Below are 13140 nucleotides of genomic sequence, written 5' to 3' on the forward strand. Positions count from 1 at the left end.
TTTTTGGTCCCACCTGATTGAGGATGTTATGTTAACGTACTATACAGATCGCGAAGAGTCAACTAGGGAGTCCGACTTCGCCTATGAGGACGAAGGCGAGGAAGATGAAGAGGGCAACGACTGGGATGGTGAGATTGAGTGGGCTGGGGAGGAAGTCGAGGGAGGACCTGAAGGGGATGTTCCCGACGAGAGTGCCGCTTATATCGATTTCTTGAACCAAGAGGTTAGTGGCTCGTCTTCAAAATCCGAAATCATGGCTAACGGATATAATTCAGGCTTCAAAATTCGGATCTTACGGCGATGAAGATGAAGAGGAGCTTGACGAAGAGAGCCTCCTCGAGACACCTTTGGACAAGGTTGAACCTTACAGCTTATTCAAGAATGTCTTGCTTGGTATGTACAACATGTTATACACTTATGTAAAGCGCAACCCTTGCTAATCACGTCGGCAGGTCTCCAACAAGAGCAGCCTCAGCTTTATGAGAATCTGACAAAGATTCTGAATGTGGAAGAGCAGCAGGTACTCCAGGCTGTCTTCCATGAGGCAGACGCGAAGGCCATGGAAGCCGCTAATGCCCAAGCTGCTGCGGCTGCTGCAGGCATGACGACTAACGGCCAATAGTTATAGAGACAAAAAAAAAAAAGAGGAAAAAAAAAAAAAAAGAAAAAAGCGGGGTACTGTCAGCCAGCTCACTGAGGCGCTTCGGTTGACGGTACCAGCTGAATGACATAACATAAAAAGACATGCCAATTGAAATGTCATCCTATGCTCAATCTTGGACATATTTCTTTGGGCATGGGAAACAAAAAAACACCGACCGATATCCAGCAGTCCTGCTTGTCTCGATTGATTCCAACGGACGGCTGGATTCGGCCATAACGCGATATATGCCCATACTCCTTATTCAATGTCATCTAGATTTTGTCCCCCTTTTTGGTTTACCATTTTCTTTGCCTCCTTATCATCTTGCCATCTATATTTCCCCCCCCCCTTTTTCTTTTCCAAAAGTCGATGTTCATGAATCTTTTTTTCATCCAGTTTCAACTTTTGCACCGCACAGATTCCCCTGCCATTAATCATGTCATTGGACATGAGTCTTATGTATGTTGTGTCATGTCATGATTTCAAAATCAACTTTTTGACCACTTAGATCTGGATAAAAGAGTACTTGTAAAGACAAACGCAATAAACAGATGACAATTGCATTATAAGATTATTTCTTAAAGATGCGATTCTTTGTTGACCACTCTGTACAATCCATAGCATTCTTTGATACAGTGCGCTCACTAGTACGGAGTAGTAGGTCAAGGCCAAAAATACAACATCCTCAATCCGGTAAATAACCGCCACCTCACCAGCCACAGCTCCAAGGTGGAACCTCTCAACGTCATGATGATGGCGGACTGAATGGAATACCCGGTTTGGCCGTGATGTTCTCATCTTCTAAATGTTATTTAAAATCCTCTCTCTCATTTTTATTCCTCAATCAAATACAACTTTACCTCTGCTATATCGTGTGTTATACTAGAAAGCCAAGCTCAAGGTACAATGGATTCCGCTAAACCCTATCTCTACCTACTGAAACTAACAAATCTACCAGACATCCGAACTACTTCCTACGTCAAATCTATATCTATCCCACTCAATAAAAACGAAAATGTCCGCTCCTAACCCCGGCCGCCAATCCCCCGAACCCGAGCGCCAGAGCGGTGCCCAGCAACGGGACCCCGTCTCGGCAGGGAAGACCCTCCCTGAATTCCGTGGCGAGCCTCGTCACTCGCAGGCCGAGTCTGAGGAGACCAAGAACACGAAGCTTGAGAGCAACCCCGTACACCGGTTGGAAGAAATCGAGGCGAAGAAGTATCAGAAATAACGTCTGGCATATAATGGTGTTTGGTTTGGGTTTATGATGTCTTTCTATTTCATGGTCATGTATGAATTGTTTGGAGTTTGGTAGTGGTGTATCAACATTTAATTGAAGTTATACACTTGAGCAGAAGGGATGCTCGTACAGAAGCAAGTCGTCTCATGAATAGAAAACATATGCTGCGTATCATGAAGAAGCAACTATACACAAAGAATCATAATTATCCCGGTCCATCTAAGACTTCTCTGGAGGCGCGGCAGCATAGGCCGGCGGCTGAGCAGGAGCCGCCGTTCCAGGAGCAACATTAGCACCCGATGCAGTAGCAGGAACACCCTCCAACTCAGCCTCTCCCTTGCCATTCTTCAAGTCTGCAAGTCTCCGAGCCTCGTTGTGCACCTCCCGCACTTGCTTGTCAGTCTGCAGATAGAAGTCCCGCAGCTTGCGGCCGGACGGAGTGCCCATAGCCTTCTCGAAGTACGAGTTCAGTCCACGCCATCCAGTGGAGGCCTTGTCGCTGAGCTTGTAATTCTGGTCCAAGCCACGAGCACGGTCAGTGGCCTGGTACTTCTGGTCGAAGTTGCCGAGCACCGACGTGAAGCGCGAGGAGAATCCATGTTTCGAATCAAGAGCGATGGCCTTCTGGATCGCGTTGTCGCTCAGTGAATAGCCATGAGCAAGGTATTCGGCGACAATGCGGGAACGGGGTTTGTCTTCTTGTTCGAGGTCGTGGTGGTTCTCATCCTTGGCCTCTGTTGCCTGGGCAGTTTGGCCACCGGCGATGTCCTCGAAGGTCTGAGCGGCCTGGACGTGGACGGAAGATGCGCCCAATTGGGTCTGGTCGAGGAGGAGAGCGGTTTTAGCAGCACTATTATTCATTGTTAGTTTATGTTTCAGATTGATCAGGCGTGATGGGTGCGGGGTATGGTGACAACTCACGCTTCCTTTTCGAAAGTCACAGATGCAGACTTGGCGGCGTTGGCATCGCCAGAGACAGGGGTCAGAGAAAGGGCAGTGATCTTCCCACTGTGAAAAAGAATTTTGTTAGCAAATTATTCACGAATAAGGGATTTAGTGATCATACCAGAAGCTGAAGAAGTCCTGGACCTCCTTTTCAGTGGTACCGGCCGAGATGCCCGAGACGTGAACAGTAGAGCGCTCAGACATGATGGATATGAGTTGAATTCAGGGGATATCGTGTAGATAATTAAAGAAAAGGTGTCGAGAAGGGTATCAAAGTGGATGATGGAAAGAGAAAGGATCAGGGTTAGATGGCTTTTATTTACCGTAATTGTTCCGCCTGGCCATAGCTGCGCCACAAATGACGTACTGAGGGGCATCATGCACCGCCATAGTGGGTATTAAGCATGTGAATAAGGCTTGAATTCAAGTTAAATTGTTCGCAGACCATGGTTGTTGATTCTCGCTATTGTGTATGTATAACCCAAACCCCGCTAAGTTAATGAGATAAAAATAAACAGAAGGCAAAAGATGACACTACGTCAATCACTGCCTGCAGTGGGACATCTGTCAACCCGTCTTTGGAGACGTCGGTCCACCTCCCTGAGATTTTCTGAGAGCCAGCTCCAGATCTCGCACCCGTTGACGCAATGCCTCATTTTCACGCTTAACTGATTCAAACTCTCCACTATACTGAACAGTCTCTTCTAATCGGGACATGGCAGTCGGTGAAGTAACATGAGGGTGGGAGACTGACCCCCGGCGCGGGAAATGGTCGCCCTGCTGCAGTGATGATGACAATGACGGTGACGCCGATCCAGAGGCTTGAACAGAGTTGAACGATTGCTGTCGACTCCGACCTGGTCGCGAAAATGACAGACCATTCTCGCGTGCGGCGCTAATGCCAATGTTTCCGGCTCTTGATTCTTGGACGGCTGGAATGTAAGAGGAACTCAGACTGGACGAAGACCGGTGTCGTGCACCAAGGTAAGGTGACGAATGAAGGGTGTCAATCGAGTCGTTGAATGTTGTCGAGGTAGATGATGTTGTCGATGCCACAGAGGCTGTTTGCTGGCGAAGAAGGGAAAGCTCTCTTGATAGACGGTTCACCTATTGGAGACATTGCGTTAGCTTCATGGATGTTACGTTATTTCACAGGCTTCTAATACATACCATTGCTTCCTGTTCCTTCTCAACCATGGAGTGAAGGTCGGATGGTGTGAAGGGCTTTGGGTGACGCAGCGGACCTGAGGCAACTGTTAATCGACTGAGCTCTTTCTTTTCTTTGTTCTCTGGTGACAAGGAGAGGTTGTGTACCTGATGCTGTCCCTAAGCCACTATGATCACCGACTGGACTTTGGCTGAGAGAGATGACAGAATGGCCCAATGGAGTGGTTGGATGCATAGTTGTCGCAGCACGAGGCCGTCTTGGGCAGGGCGTAAGAGAGGGATTCGATTCCGGAGCCATTATCATTGAATGAAACAGTGAAAGATGATAATATAAGAGAAAAGTGTGGTGGAAAGAAGATGTTGGAGGTTAAAGACTGGTGGGTGTAGTAGGCAGAGGACCAGGTGATCAAACCGATGACTGGATAACTACTCTGCCTATTCAGGCAACGAGCTTCAATTTAAAAGTGAACAATATTTCGTCAGGCACAGGAATCAAAACAAACCCCTTGAGCAAGAATGCAGGGAGTTTCAAAGATAACAAACATGGACAAGAGTAATGCTAGGAAATATAAATGTCAACAACGGTCACTCATAGTTGCCATGGGACTTGCGTAACGAAGTATATTTCTTGTCATCCCAGTGCTTTAATGCAGATGGGATTGCGATGGTGTTTGTACGATAAAATCAGAAAAGAAGAATCCAAGGCTGAGCTGTCAAAATGATGGATTCATGGGATGTTACTATATCCATGCCAATAACAGCGCTAGCGTAATGTATGCCTTAGGCGCAAAGGCACATAGGTAGTCCGGAGGTAACCGTTGCACCTTAGGCTTTTGGAGCGAGGCACAATTGACGGCTAAGATTCATTATCGCTGAGATGTTTTGTATCAAAATGAAGAAGGAACATGTCCCTTGCTTAAGAACCGAACACTACTAGTCTCAAAGTCGTTCATTTGATGATGCGCTGCCACACAGAGCCGTTCAGTCACGTGCTCGCGAACACAGGGTGAAGTCATTCCAGACGGAGAAATCCGTAAACAGTCGTTACTAGCATCCGAGCTAACATCGCTGGTTTTGTTTATGACTTGACAAATTCCCGCATTCCACTGTCTCAGGTTCATGTGGATCAGGCCCTGATGTCAATAATCTCATTCTCCAAACAAATTTCCCGAGAACTCCTTCCCCATGGCTAGCGAACCTCCTACGACTGACTCTGCGACAACTAGCCACATTCCTTCTTTTGCGAGACAATTACTCCCTTACATTAAGAGCCGTCAAGAAGCTCTGCGTATCCGACAAGTCCTGACCTCTTACCTCCGCTCGCAAATTACATTCGTCGAAGAAGATCCCGAACGACCAAATCCTCATGCGGAATCCCACCTCGTTCTTTGTGCCCCTCACGATGCCGTTGTTGACGTGAAACGGGCTCCACCAGAGCTGACTGGATTGAGGAAGGAATACCTGGAGGCGCTCCGGGCGAACGTGGCTGCAAAGCAGGAAAACCAATCTGTTTCCGAGAATCTGGCCGCGAAAATGCAGCAGAGGAGAAAAGACACAGCAGAGACAACGACAACATCGACTCCCAACTCCGAACTACAGACGTATCTTGTACTCCTTCGAGACCGTCGCCGAAATGCAAAACTCGAAGTTTTTCAGCACCATTTGCAAGAATTGAAGGGGCGACAGACGGTTGAACTAGAACAATTTGACAAAACCGAGGATCAAAATCAACATCTCCTACGGATTGGTAGATACGAGGATGGGAGACAGGGAGATCCCGGAAAAGAGGGTGTCGAAGGGCTAGTTCACAAACTCGAGAGGGCAGTCATCCGCGCAAGAGCACAATTGGAGAGGGAGAAGAAGCTATTTGAGGAGCTCAAGGCACAGCATGCTGCTAGGGCAAACACCGGCAATGAGGATATTTCATCGGCAAGCAAAATCCAGGCTTTACAATGGACACGAGATGCACTGGTGCAATGGGTTGAAGAGAAATTGATGAGTGTTGGCGCCAATGATGAGGGTCCGATAGAGGAGCTCTCTCCCGAGGAAATTGAAGATGCGGCCAACTTACTTGATGAGCGTAGGACTCAAATCATGCAGCAATATACGACTTATGTAGAGACTCGTCGAGCTCTTCTGGAAACCGCTGCCAAATCTTGCCAGCCTGTCGCTCCAGGCCCTGCCAAACCCCGAGAACCGTCTGACGACAACGACAAGCATATAGCCGAGGAGCCTCTACCCCTCGAACCTATGGATGCCATGGCTTTTGCAAGTGAACGTCTACTTCCGCTCTCCAAATCCCAACGAGGATTGTCTCTACAAAAGTCCTATCTGTCGGGCATGCTTCTCAAAGAGAAATCTACCACCCTTCGCGCTCTCAATCGCCTCGCTGATGAGAGCCATCTTCTTCCTGAATACCCTCTTCTCTCTCGGCAACCCCGTTTCAAGCACGCCACATCAGGTGCCACATCAGGTTCCCGAAGTTCCCTGTCTCCTCGGGAACTCGCTTCCCCAGACGAGATTACTTCATTGGCGGAAGCATGGGCATTTGCTTCCGGAGCTGCGCGAGAGCATGAGCAGGAGTACGTGGCGCAAAAGATTGTGGAAGGCGGAGAAACGGCGCACGAGGCACTGCAGACGTTGGAGGAGATCTGCGACACGTTGGGCCAAGACTTACAGGATGTTTTCGAAGATGCACAGGAGTCCAGTGCTGACGTTCAATCGCGGTCGAAATCGAGCGCCATTGAGAAACAGGCCGGACCTTGGAGTGGGCTGAATGGTCAAGTGGGAGTTGCAAAATAGGCCAATGCAACGTCTTTTCTTGTCTGTGACATTCAACAACGGTCTTGCTACACAATCTTACATGATTGACGTTGTTCTTGATCATTGTTTTTGTATTTAAAGATCTTGTTGCAAATAGAGTTGCGACATCAACACTGAGCGATTGGCCGTGGGCAACCGAGCGCCTATCAGATTGTGGAGACTCTCCGGTGTCGCAGCTTCCGTACCGTATGATACCGTAAGTACATTACAGAGAACTATGGAGTATTCACGGGACCTTCCAGGGACGGGTGTCTACAGAACATTTCCCGGGGACTTTTTTGTCTTCCAAGCTCTGGGCATTTGGACAGTCCATTTCCCAAGTCTCACCCCGCTGTCGCATTCAAGCAATGGTATCAGCTGATCCAGGAAAATCATGTGGCTGAAAGGCGCAGGGGGGAAAGAAGAAAAATAACTCAACAAAGGTTGTTATCATTTGCCCAATTGAGCGATGATTGACTGACTGGAGAATTAGGGTGAGACTCTAAGCCAATCATTATTGATTCTGATCGCAGACTATCAGAACCGGCAGAGATAAGGTCAGGATATCATTGGTGGGAGGATTAGGCGGTAGGAAACCCCTCCGTGCACCGGAGCTCCCACTATTTTTCCTGCCGTATTCCAGTGTACCTGTGTATCAGAATACCATGCTGATACATATCAGTACAGATCCATACCGGCCTCAGTCCCGGGCATTGACTCATACAGGTCGCTATATTTTTTCTATTTCTCTATTTTCTCTTCTTCTCTTCTTCTCTTCTTCTGTCTCTCTATATTTTCTCCCCCTTCTTCTCAATTCTTCCAGGTAACCTTTTTTTTTTTTTTTTTTTTAATTCCTCCATCCTTCCCCGGATTTTTCTTGGGTGTGTAACAACGGAGCGGAAACATTAGGGAATCAAAGATCTTCCGAGAAAAATTTCAGGTCACCTGACTGGCGGGAAAAAAAGATCCCCAAAAAATCACCACCCACCCACCACTGCGATATCACGCCTTTTTTTGCCTGTCATTATATATCAGGGAGGGCAGAGACAAAAGAGTCACCGTCTCAATTAATTGACTCGAGTCGTCGTCCTTCTATCCCTTCCTTTTCTTTCTTATTCTCTGCCTTTTGACTGGCAGCGCAGTGCGCAATGGTTCTTGCTGCTCGTTGTGGGCAGGCTTCGTCCGCCCTCCTGCGTCAACGATGTTTTGCTGAAACCCGTCCATCCGCTCGCGCATTGCGCGCCTTCACCTCTCAGACCCCTACGGTTCGTTCGACAGCATCGACTTTGCGTTCGCAACAGAAGACTGCTTCGCTGCGGTCCCAGCAGCTGAGGAACTTCTCGAGTACCCTCCGCCGGTTGGCCTCGGAGACCTCAAACCCTCCCTCCGCCGCCTCTTACCTCAATAGTGGGGCTGTGAAACCCGGTAGCAATTTGGTCGACGTTAAGAAAGTCTTGGTTATTGGTAGTGGTGGTATCAGTATTGGACAGGCCGGAGAATTCGACTATTCCGGTAAGTCCATTCTGACATGTCTTGTGGAGCTGGTGGGGGAGGATTGGTACAATATCTGGAGGAAAGCAGGGATGGTAAGACTGAGAGAAAGAATCTATGGCTAACTTGGATGTCCCACGAAAAATAGGTTCTCAGGCTCTGAAGGCTCTCAAGGAAGCCGGCATCCAGTCTGTCCTTATCAATCCCAACATCGCTACCATTCAGACCGACCACAAGCTCGCAGACGAAGTCTACTACCTTCCCGTCACTCCGGAATATGTCACCCACGTCATTGAGAGGGAGCAGCCGGATGGTATCATGCTTGCCTTCGGTGGTCAGACTGCTCTGAACTTGGGTGTGCAGATGAACCGCATGGGTACCTTTGACCGCTATGGTGTCAAAGTTCTGGGAACCAGCATCCAGACCCTCGAGACCAGTGAAGATCGTGACCTTTTCTCCCAGGCCTTGAAGGAGATTGACATCCCCATCGCCGAGTCCATCGCTGTGAGCACCGTCGATGAGGCCTTGGAAGCCGCTGAATCCGTTGGATACCCCATCATTGTCCGTTCGGCCTATGCTCTGGGTGGTCTGGGTTCCGGTTTCGCCAACAATCCGGAAGAGCTTAGGGACTTGTCTTCCCGCTCCTTGACCCTTGCCCCGCAGATTCTGGTTGAAAAGTCGCTCAAGGGCTGGAAGGAAGTTGAATATGAAGTTGTCCGGGATGCGTCCAACAACTGTATTACTGTCTGCAACATGGAGAACTTCGACCCCCTTGGTATTCACACTGGTGACAGTATCGTCGTCGCCCCTAGTCAGACCCTCTCGGATGAGGAGTACCACATGCTCCGTACTGCCGCCATCAAAATTATCCGTCACTTGGGTGTCGTTGGTGAATGTAACGTTCAGTATGCTCTGCAGCCCGATGGTCTTGACTACCGTGTTATTGAAGTCAACGCCCGTCTGTCTCGTTCGTCTGCTCTGGCCTCCAAGGCTACCGGTTACCCTCTGGCTTACACTGCTGCCAAGATTGGTTTGGGCCACACCCTTCCTGAGCTCCCTAACGCTGTTACCAAGACCACCACTGCCAACTTTGAGCCCAGTTTGGACTACATCGTCACCAAGATCCCTCGTTGGGACTTGAGCAAATTCCAGCACGTCAACCGTGACATTGGAAGTGCCATGAAGTCTGTCGGTGAAGTTATGGCAATTGGCCGTACCTTCGAGGAGTCTATTCAGAAGGCCATCCGCCAGGTCGACCCCAGATATCTTGGCTTCCAGGGCGACACGTTCGAGAACTTGGATGAAGTCTTGAAGAACCCCACTGACCGCCGCTGGTTGGCCGTTGGTCAGGCCATGCTTCATGAGAACTACTCGGTTGAGAAGGTCCACGAGTTGACCAAGATCGACAAGTGGTTCTTGTACAAGCTCCAGAACATCGTCGACTGCCAGAACGAGCTCAAGGAAATCGGTAGTCTCTTTGGCATCCAGGAGGAGATGATGCTTCGCACCAAGAAGCTTGGTTTCTCTGACAAGCAGATTGCTCTCCTTGTCGGATCTACCGAGGATGAGGTCCGCGCCCGCAGGACGGGATTCGGTATCAGACCCTGGGTGAAGCGTATCGACACCCTGGCTGCTGAGTTCCCTGCTAACACCAACTACCTCTACACCACCTATAACGCTAGCTCTCACGATGTATCCTTCGATGACCACGGCACTCTCATTCTCGGAAGCGGTGTTTACCGTATTGGAAGTTCCGTTGAGTTCGACTGGTGTGCCGTCAACGCAACCCTCTCCCTGCGGGAGATGGGCAAGAAGACCGTTATGATCAACTACAACCCTGAGACCTACTCCACCGACTTTGACACCGCTGACAGACTCTACTTCGAGGAACTCAGCTACGAGCGTGTCATGGATATCTACGAGCTCGAGAGTGCTAGTGGTGTCGTAGTCTCTGTCGGTGGTCAGCTGCCTCAAAACATTGCCCTTCGTCTGCAGGAGACTGGTGGCGCTCACGTTCTCGGTACCAACCCTCAAGACATTGACCGTGCTGAGGACCGTCACAAGTTCTCTCAGACCCTGGACAGCATTGGTGTCGACCAGCCTGCCTGGAAGGAACTCACTTCCGTCGCTGAGGCCGAGAAGTTCGCTGAGGCCGTGGGATACCCTGTCTTGGTCCGCCCCAGTTACGTCCTGTCTGGTGCTGCCATGAACGTCATTTACAACGCTGGTGAGCTCAAAGAGAAGCTCCTGAACGCCAGTGCCGTCTCCCCTGACCACCCTGTTGTTATTACTAAGTTCATTGAGGGTGCCCAGGAGATTGACGTTGATGCTGTTGCCTCGGGTGGTAAACTCTTGGTGCACGCTGTCAGTGAGCACGTTGAGCCGGCTGGTGTCCACTCTGGTGACGCCACCCTGGTCCTTCCCCCCACTGACCTTGAGGAGTCGGTCATGGAACGCGTCAAGGTAATTGCTCAGAAGGTTGCCGAAGCCTGGAACATCACCGGTCCTTTCAACATGCAGATCATCAAGGCCGACCAGGAGGGTGCTGAGTCCCAGCTGAAGGTCATTGAGTGCAACCTCCGTGCTTCCCGTTCCTTCCCCTTTGTTAGCAAGGTCTTGGGCACCAACTTCATTGATGTTGCTACCAAGGCGCTTGTTGGCCGTGACATCCCTGAACCCGTCGACCTCATGAAGACCAAGCGTGATTATCTTGCCACCAAGGTGCCCCAGTTCAGTTGGACCCGCCTGGCTGGTGCCGACCCCTTCCTCGGTGTCGAGATGTCCAGCACTGGTGAGATGGCTTGCTTCGGTAAGGACCTGGTTGACGCCTACTGGGCCTCGATGCAATCTATGATGAACTTCCGCATGCCTGAGCCCGGCGAGGGTCTGCTTTTCGGTGGTGACATCAACAGCCCCATCCTTTCCCAGATCGTGGACCTTGTCAACCCTCTCGGTTACAAGCTCTACGCCGCCAGCGCCGAAGTCAAGGACTACCTCGAGTCCGCCACCAAGGGTGACGTTTCGGTGCAAGTGATTGAGTTCCCCAAGAGTGACAAGCGTGCTCTCCGTGACGTCTTCGAGAAGTACGAGATCCGTGGTGCTTTCAACCTTGCCAAGACCCGTGGTAAGACTCAGCTCGACGAGGACTATGTCATGAGACGGAATGCCGTCGACTTCGGTGTCCCTCTTTTCATGGAGCCTAAGGTATGTAACTGCTTTGCTTCGATTTCTAGCCGCATTTATTAACCTCACTTTCTAGACTGCTCTCCTCTTTGCCACTGCCATGAACGCCAAACTGCCCCGTGCTGAGGGTATTCCCTCTGAGGTCCGCAGCTGGTCCGAGTTCGTCGGCACTAAGGTCCTGTAAAAGCACCAACGGTCCATGAAACCGATAAAGCAAAAAAAAAAAAAAAAGGAAAATTTATATTTTATTTGATCTAATTTTTCTCATACGATTTTTGTCTGACGGTCGAAAAAAGTCGCCCTTGTTCGGCGTAACGGATAAGGATTCATGTCTATAGATTATTATACGTTTCTTTTTGGGGATCATGGCATTCAAGTGCTGCTTGACTGCAAAAAAAAAAAGGCTTTGCTTTCTGTTTTTATACTCTAGTAAGATGATGTTACGTGTTTGAGCGAGAAAAGAGTTTCCTTTCAGCTTCGTGTATTTTTTGCATGTTTTTTGTCGATATATCCAGATCCAATCACAACTATCATTTTGATATTAGCTATATCCTATCCGTATTGTTTAAAATCCTTTATCATGCCACCATTCTTTACCTATCACATAGATTCAATAAACTCCATGTCTACTGAGAGCCTTTCGATTCATGGAGTAATATAGCGTTTTGAGATAGAAGAGGAACCTAGGGTAGTCAGATTGATTGAAGAGAAGCATTGTTTTGTCCTTTATTCGTTCTTTCTGATTATTCTTTTCCGAAACTCCTTTTCTCTGCCACTTGGCCTCCCGAAGCCAATCGAATATCGAATTCTGGTAGAATTCGGCCCCGACGTGAATAAATCTTGAGCTTTAGATACATAGCTCATCGCACCGTACCGAGTATGGCGGATCAAGCGCCTAGAAGAAGGGAAGAGCTCGTTGCCAGGAGTCTCAGAAGTATAATTAGCATCTGAAGGAAGAGATAGAAGACAGATCGGCCATGTATAGTTTTCACTGTTCCTTTCTGCATTTCATCATAACTCGTTAGCCAATGATTCTTGACACCCCGCATTATCACGTGAGATTAATGCAGTGAGGTCTGTAACAGGCTGCGGTGAAAAAGGAGGACGGTAGGTGTGACTCAAGCCAGATCGTCAGGTCTTCCACCCTATTTATAAGACCTGAGTCGTAGCCTTGCCCTTGGTGCCCTTTGCTTTTTTGTTAAGGCCAACAATTCATTTCACTTATTTAGTAAAATTTGCCCTAGCTAGTATTACCAAGCTCTAGCACCCGCAGAATCTGATTTGTCAGAGCGTATTTCCTTTCCTTTTAGGGTAGTCTCCACGAGCCAGCCAGCCATTCTACAACACGACACGGATATAACTAACTAACTTAGTATATTAATTGGATGACTCAACAAATGGCGATCGCGCTGAAAGCCGAACCATCATCTTCCTCCGAACGGTGGTTTTCCCCAGGAAAACACAACAATCCGAAGTCAACAAGGCGCACAGGGAATAAGACCGGGACAGTGATAAGCGGCGGCCATTTCCAGTGCCATCATGATGTACAGACAGCAGCTCGACTAGATACGCGCCTTCGTTCATTTTTCCTTCTCAGGACGATACGACGACCCAATGAATTGCCAGGTGTTGGTTGGAAAGGCCGAGGCCGCTTAAGCCATTCCATGTC

At 49.1% G+C, this 13140-nt stretch overlaps 7 protein-coding genes across 7 annotated transcripts in view; 4 read left to right on the forward strand and 3 right to left on the reverse strand.

Moving 5' to 3' along the window:
• Positions 1-661, forward strand: part of EURHEDRAFT_411943 (putative nonsense-mediated mRNA decay protein (Nmd5)) — a 4031-nt gene extending 3370 nt beyond the window's left edge. The window contains exons 6-8 of the mRNA XM_040781781.1: positions 48-223; positions 276-393; positions 453-661. Of these exons, the coding sequence (XP_040639350.1) occupies positions 48-223; positions 276-393; positions 453-622 (464 nt within the window). The 3' untranslated portion in view covers positions 623-661. The remainder of the gene's footprint in view (positions 1-47; positions 224-275; positions 394-452) is intronic.
• Positions 662-1112: 451 nt separating this feature from the next.
• Positions 1113-1549, reverse strand: EURHEDRAFT_49217 (uncharacterized protein). The gene has a single exon (XM_040785647.1). It carries the CDS (start codon positions 1439-1441, stop codon positions 1148-1150), a length of 294 nt encoding a protein of 97 aa, XP_040639351.1. The 5' UTR covers positions 1442-1549; the 3' UTR covers positions 1113-1147.
• EURHEDRAFT_49200 (uncharacterized protein) lies at positions 1371-1988 on the forward strand. Its single transcript, XM_040785645.1, has 2 exons — positions 1371-1544; positions 1602-1988. Exon 2 carries the CDS (start codon positions 1659-1661, stop codon positions 1872-1874), a length of 216 nt encoding a protein of 71 aa, XP_040639352.1. The 5' UTR covers positions 1371-1544; positions 1602-1658; the 3' UTR covers positions 1875-1988.
• Positions 1989-2102: 114 nt separating this feature from the next.
• On the reverse strand, positions 2103-3032 carry vip1 (putative actin cytoskeleton protein (VIP1); the record flags this gene model as incomplete). Its single annotated transcript, XM_040784257.1, has 3 exons — positions 2103-2733; positions 2805-2891; positions 2950-3032. The coding sequence occupies 3 exons, from the start codon at positions 3030-3032 to the stop codon at positions 2103-2105; spliced, it is 801 nt and encodes a 266-aa protein (XP_040639353.1).
• A 269-nt stretch (positions 3033-3301) lies between these two features.
• EURHEDRAFT_49292 (uncharacterized protein) lies at positions 3302-4739 on the reverse strand. Its single transcript, XM_040785653.1, has 3 exons — positions 4143-4739; positions 3999-4072; positions 3302-3935 (listed from the first exon to the last, which is right to left on the reverse strand). Exons 1-3 carry the CDS (start codon positions 4297-4299, stop codon positions 3396-3398), a joined length of 771 nt encoding a protein of 256 aa, XP_040639354.1. The 5' UTR covers positions 4300-4739; the 3' UTR covers positions 3302-3395.
• Positions 4740-4843: 104 nt separating this feature from the next.
• EURHEDRAFT_411946 (uncharacterized protein) lies at positions 4844-7089 on the forward strand. The gene has a single exon (XM_040781782.1). The coding sequence runs from the start codon at positions 5181-5183 to the stop codon at positions 6795-6797; it is 1617 nt and encodes a 538-aa protein (XP_040639355.1). The 5' UTR covers positions 4844-5180; the 3' UTR covers positions 6798-7089.
• A 443-nt stretch (positions 7090-7532) lies between these two features.
• EURHEDRAFT_411947 (carbamoyl-phosphate synthase (glutamine-hydrolyzing) CPA2) lies at positions 7533-12026 on the forward strand. The gene is made up of 3 exons (XM_040781783.1): positions 7533-8309; positions 8437-11492; positions 11548-12026. The coding sequence occupies exons 1-3, from the start codon at positions 7946-7948 to the stop codon at positions 11653-11655; spliced, it is 3528 nt and encodes a 1175-aa protein (XP_040639356.1). The 5' UTR covers positions 7533-7945; the 3' UTR covers positions 11656-12026.
• Positions 12027-13140: the final 1114 nt, after the last annotated feature.

This window comes from Aspergillus ruber (assembly GCF_000600275.1).
Source record: "Aspergillus ruber CBS 135680 unplaced genomic scaffold scaffold00011, whole genome shotgun sequence".
NCBI lineage: Eukaryota > Fungi > Ascomycota > Eurotiomycetes > Eurotiales > Aspergillaceae > Aspergillus > Aspergillus ruber.

Bases quoted from the DNA above. Each gene is read 5' to 3' on its own strand.
- EURHEDRAFT_49217 (XM_040785647.1), bottom strand. From the start codon at position 1,441: ATGAGAACATCACGGCCAAACCGGGTATTCCATTCAGTCCGCCATCAT.
- EURHEDRAFT_49200 (XM_040785645.1), top strand. From the start codon at position 1,659: ATGTCCGCTCCTAACCCCGGCCGCCAATCCCCCGAACCCGAGCGCCAG.
- EURHEDRAFT_49292 (XM_040785653.1), bottom strand. From the start codon at position 4,299: ATGATAATGGCTCCGGAATCGAATCCCTCTCTTACGCCCTGCCCAAGA. The intron at 4,073-4,142 runs GTACACAACCTC...CAGTTGCCTCAG, and splicing joins TGGCTTAGGGACAGCATCAG to GTCCGCTGCGTCACCCAAAG. The intron at 3,936-3,998 runs GTATGTATTAGA...TGTCTCCAATAG, and splicing joins AGAAGGAACAGGAAGCAATG to GTGAACCGTCTATCAAGAGA.
- EURHEDRAFT_411946 (XM_040781782.1), top strand. From the start codon at position 5,181: ATGGCTAGCGAACCTCCTACGACTGACTCTGCGACAACTAGCCACATT.
- EURHEDRAFT_411947 (XM_040781783.1), top strand. From the start codon at position 7,946: ATGGTTCTTGCTGCTCGTTGTGGGCAGGCTTCGTCCGCCCTCCTGCGT. The intron at 8,310-8,436 runs GTAAGTCCATTC...CACGAAAAATAG, and splicing joins CGGAGAATTCGACTATTCCG to GTTCTCAGGCTCTGAAGGCT. The intron at 11,493-11,547 runs GTATGTAACTGC...CTCACTTTCTAG, and splicing joins CTCTTTTCATGGAGCCTAAG to ACTGCTCTCCTCTTTGCCAC.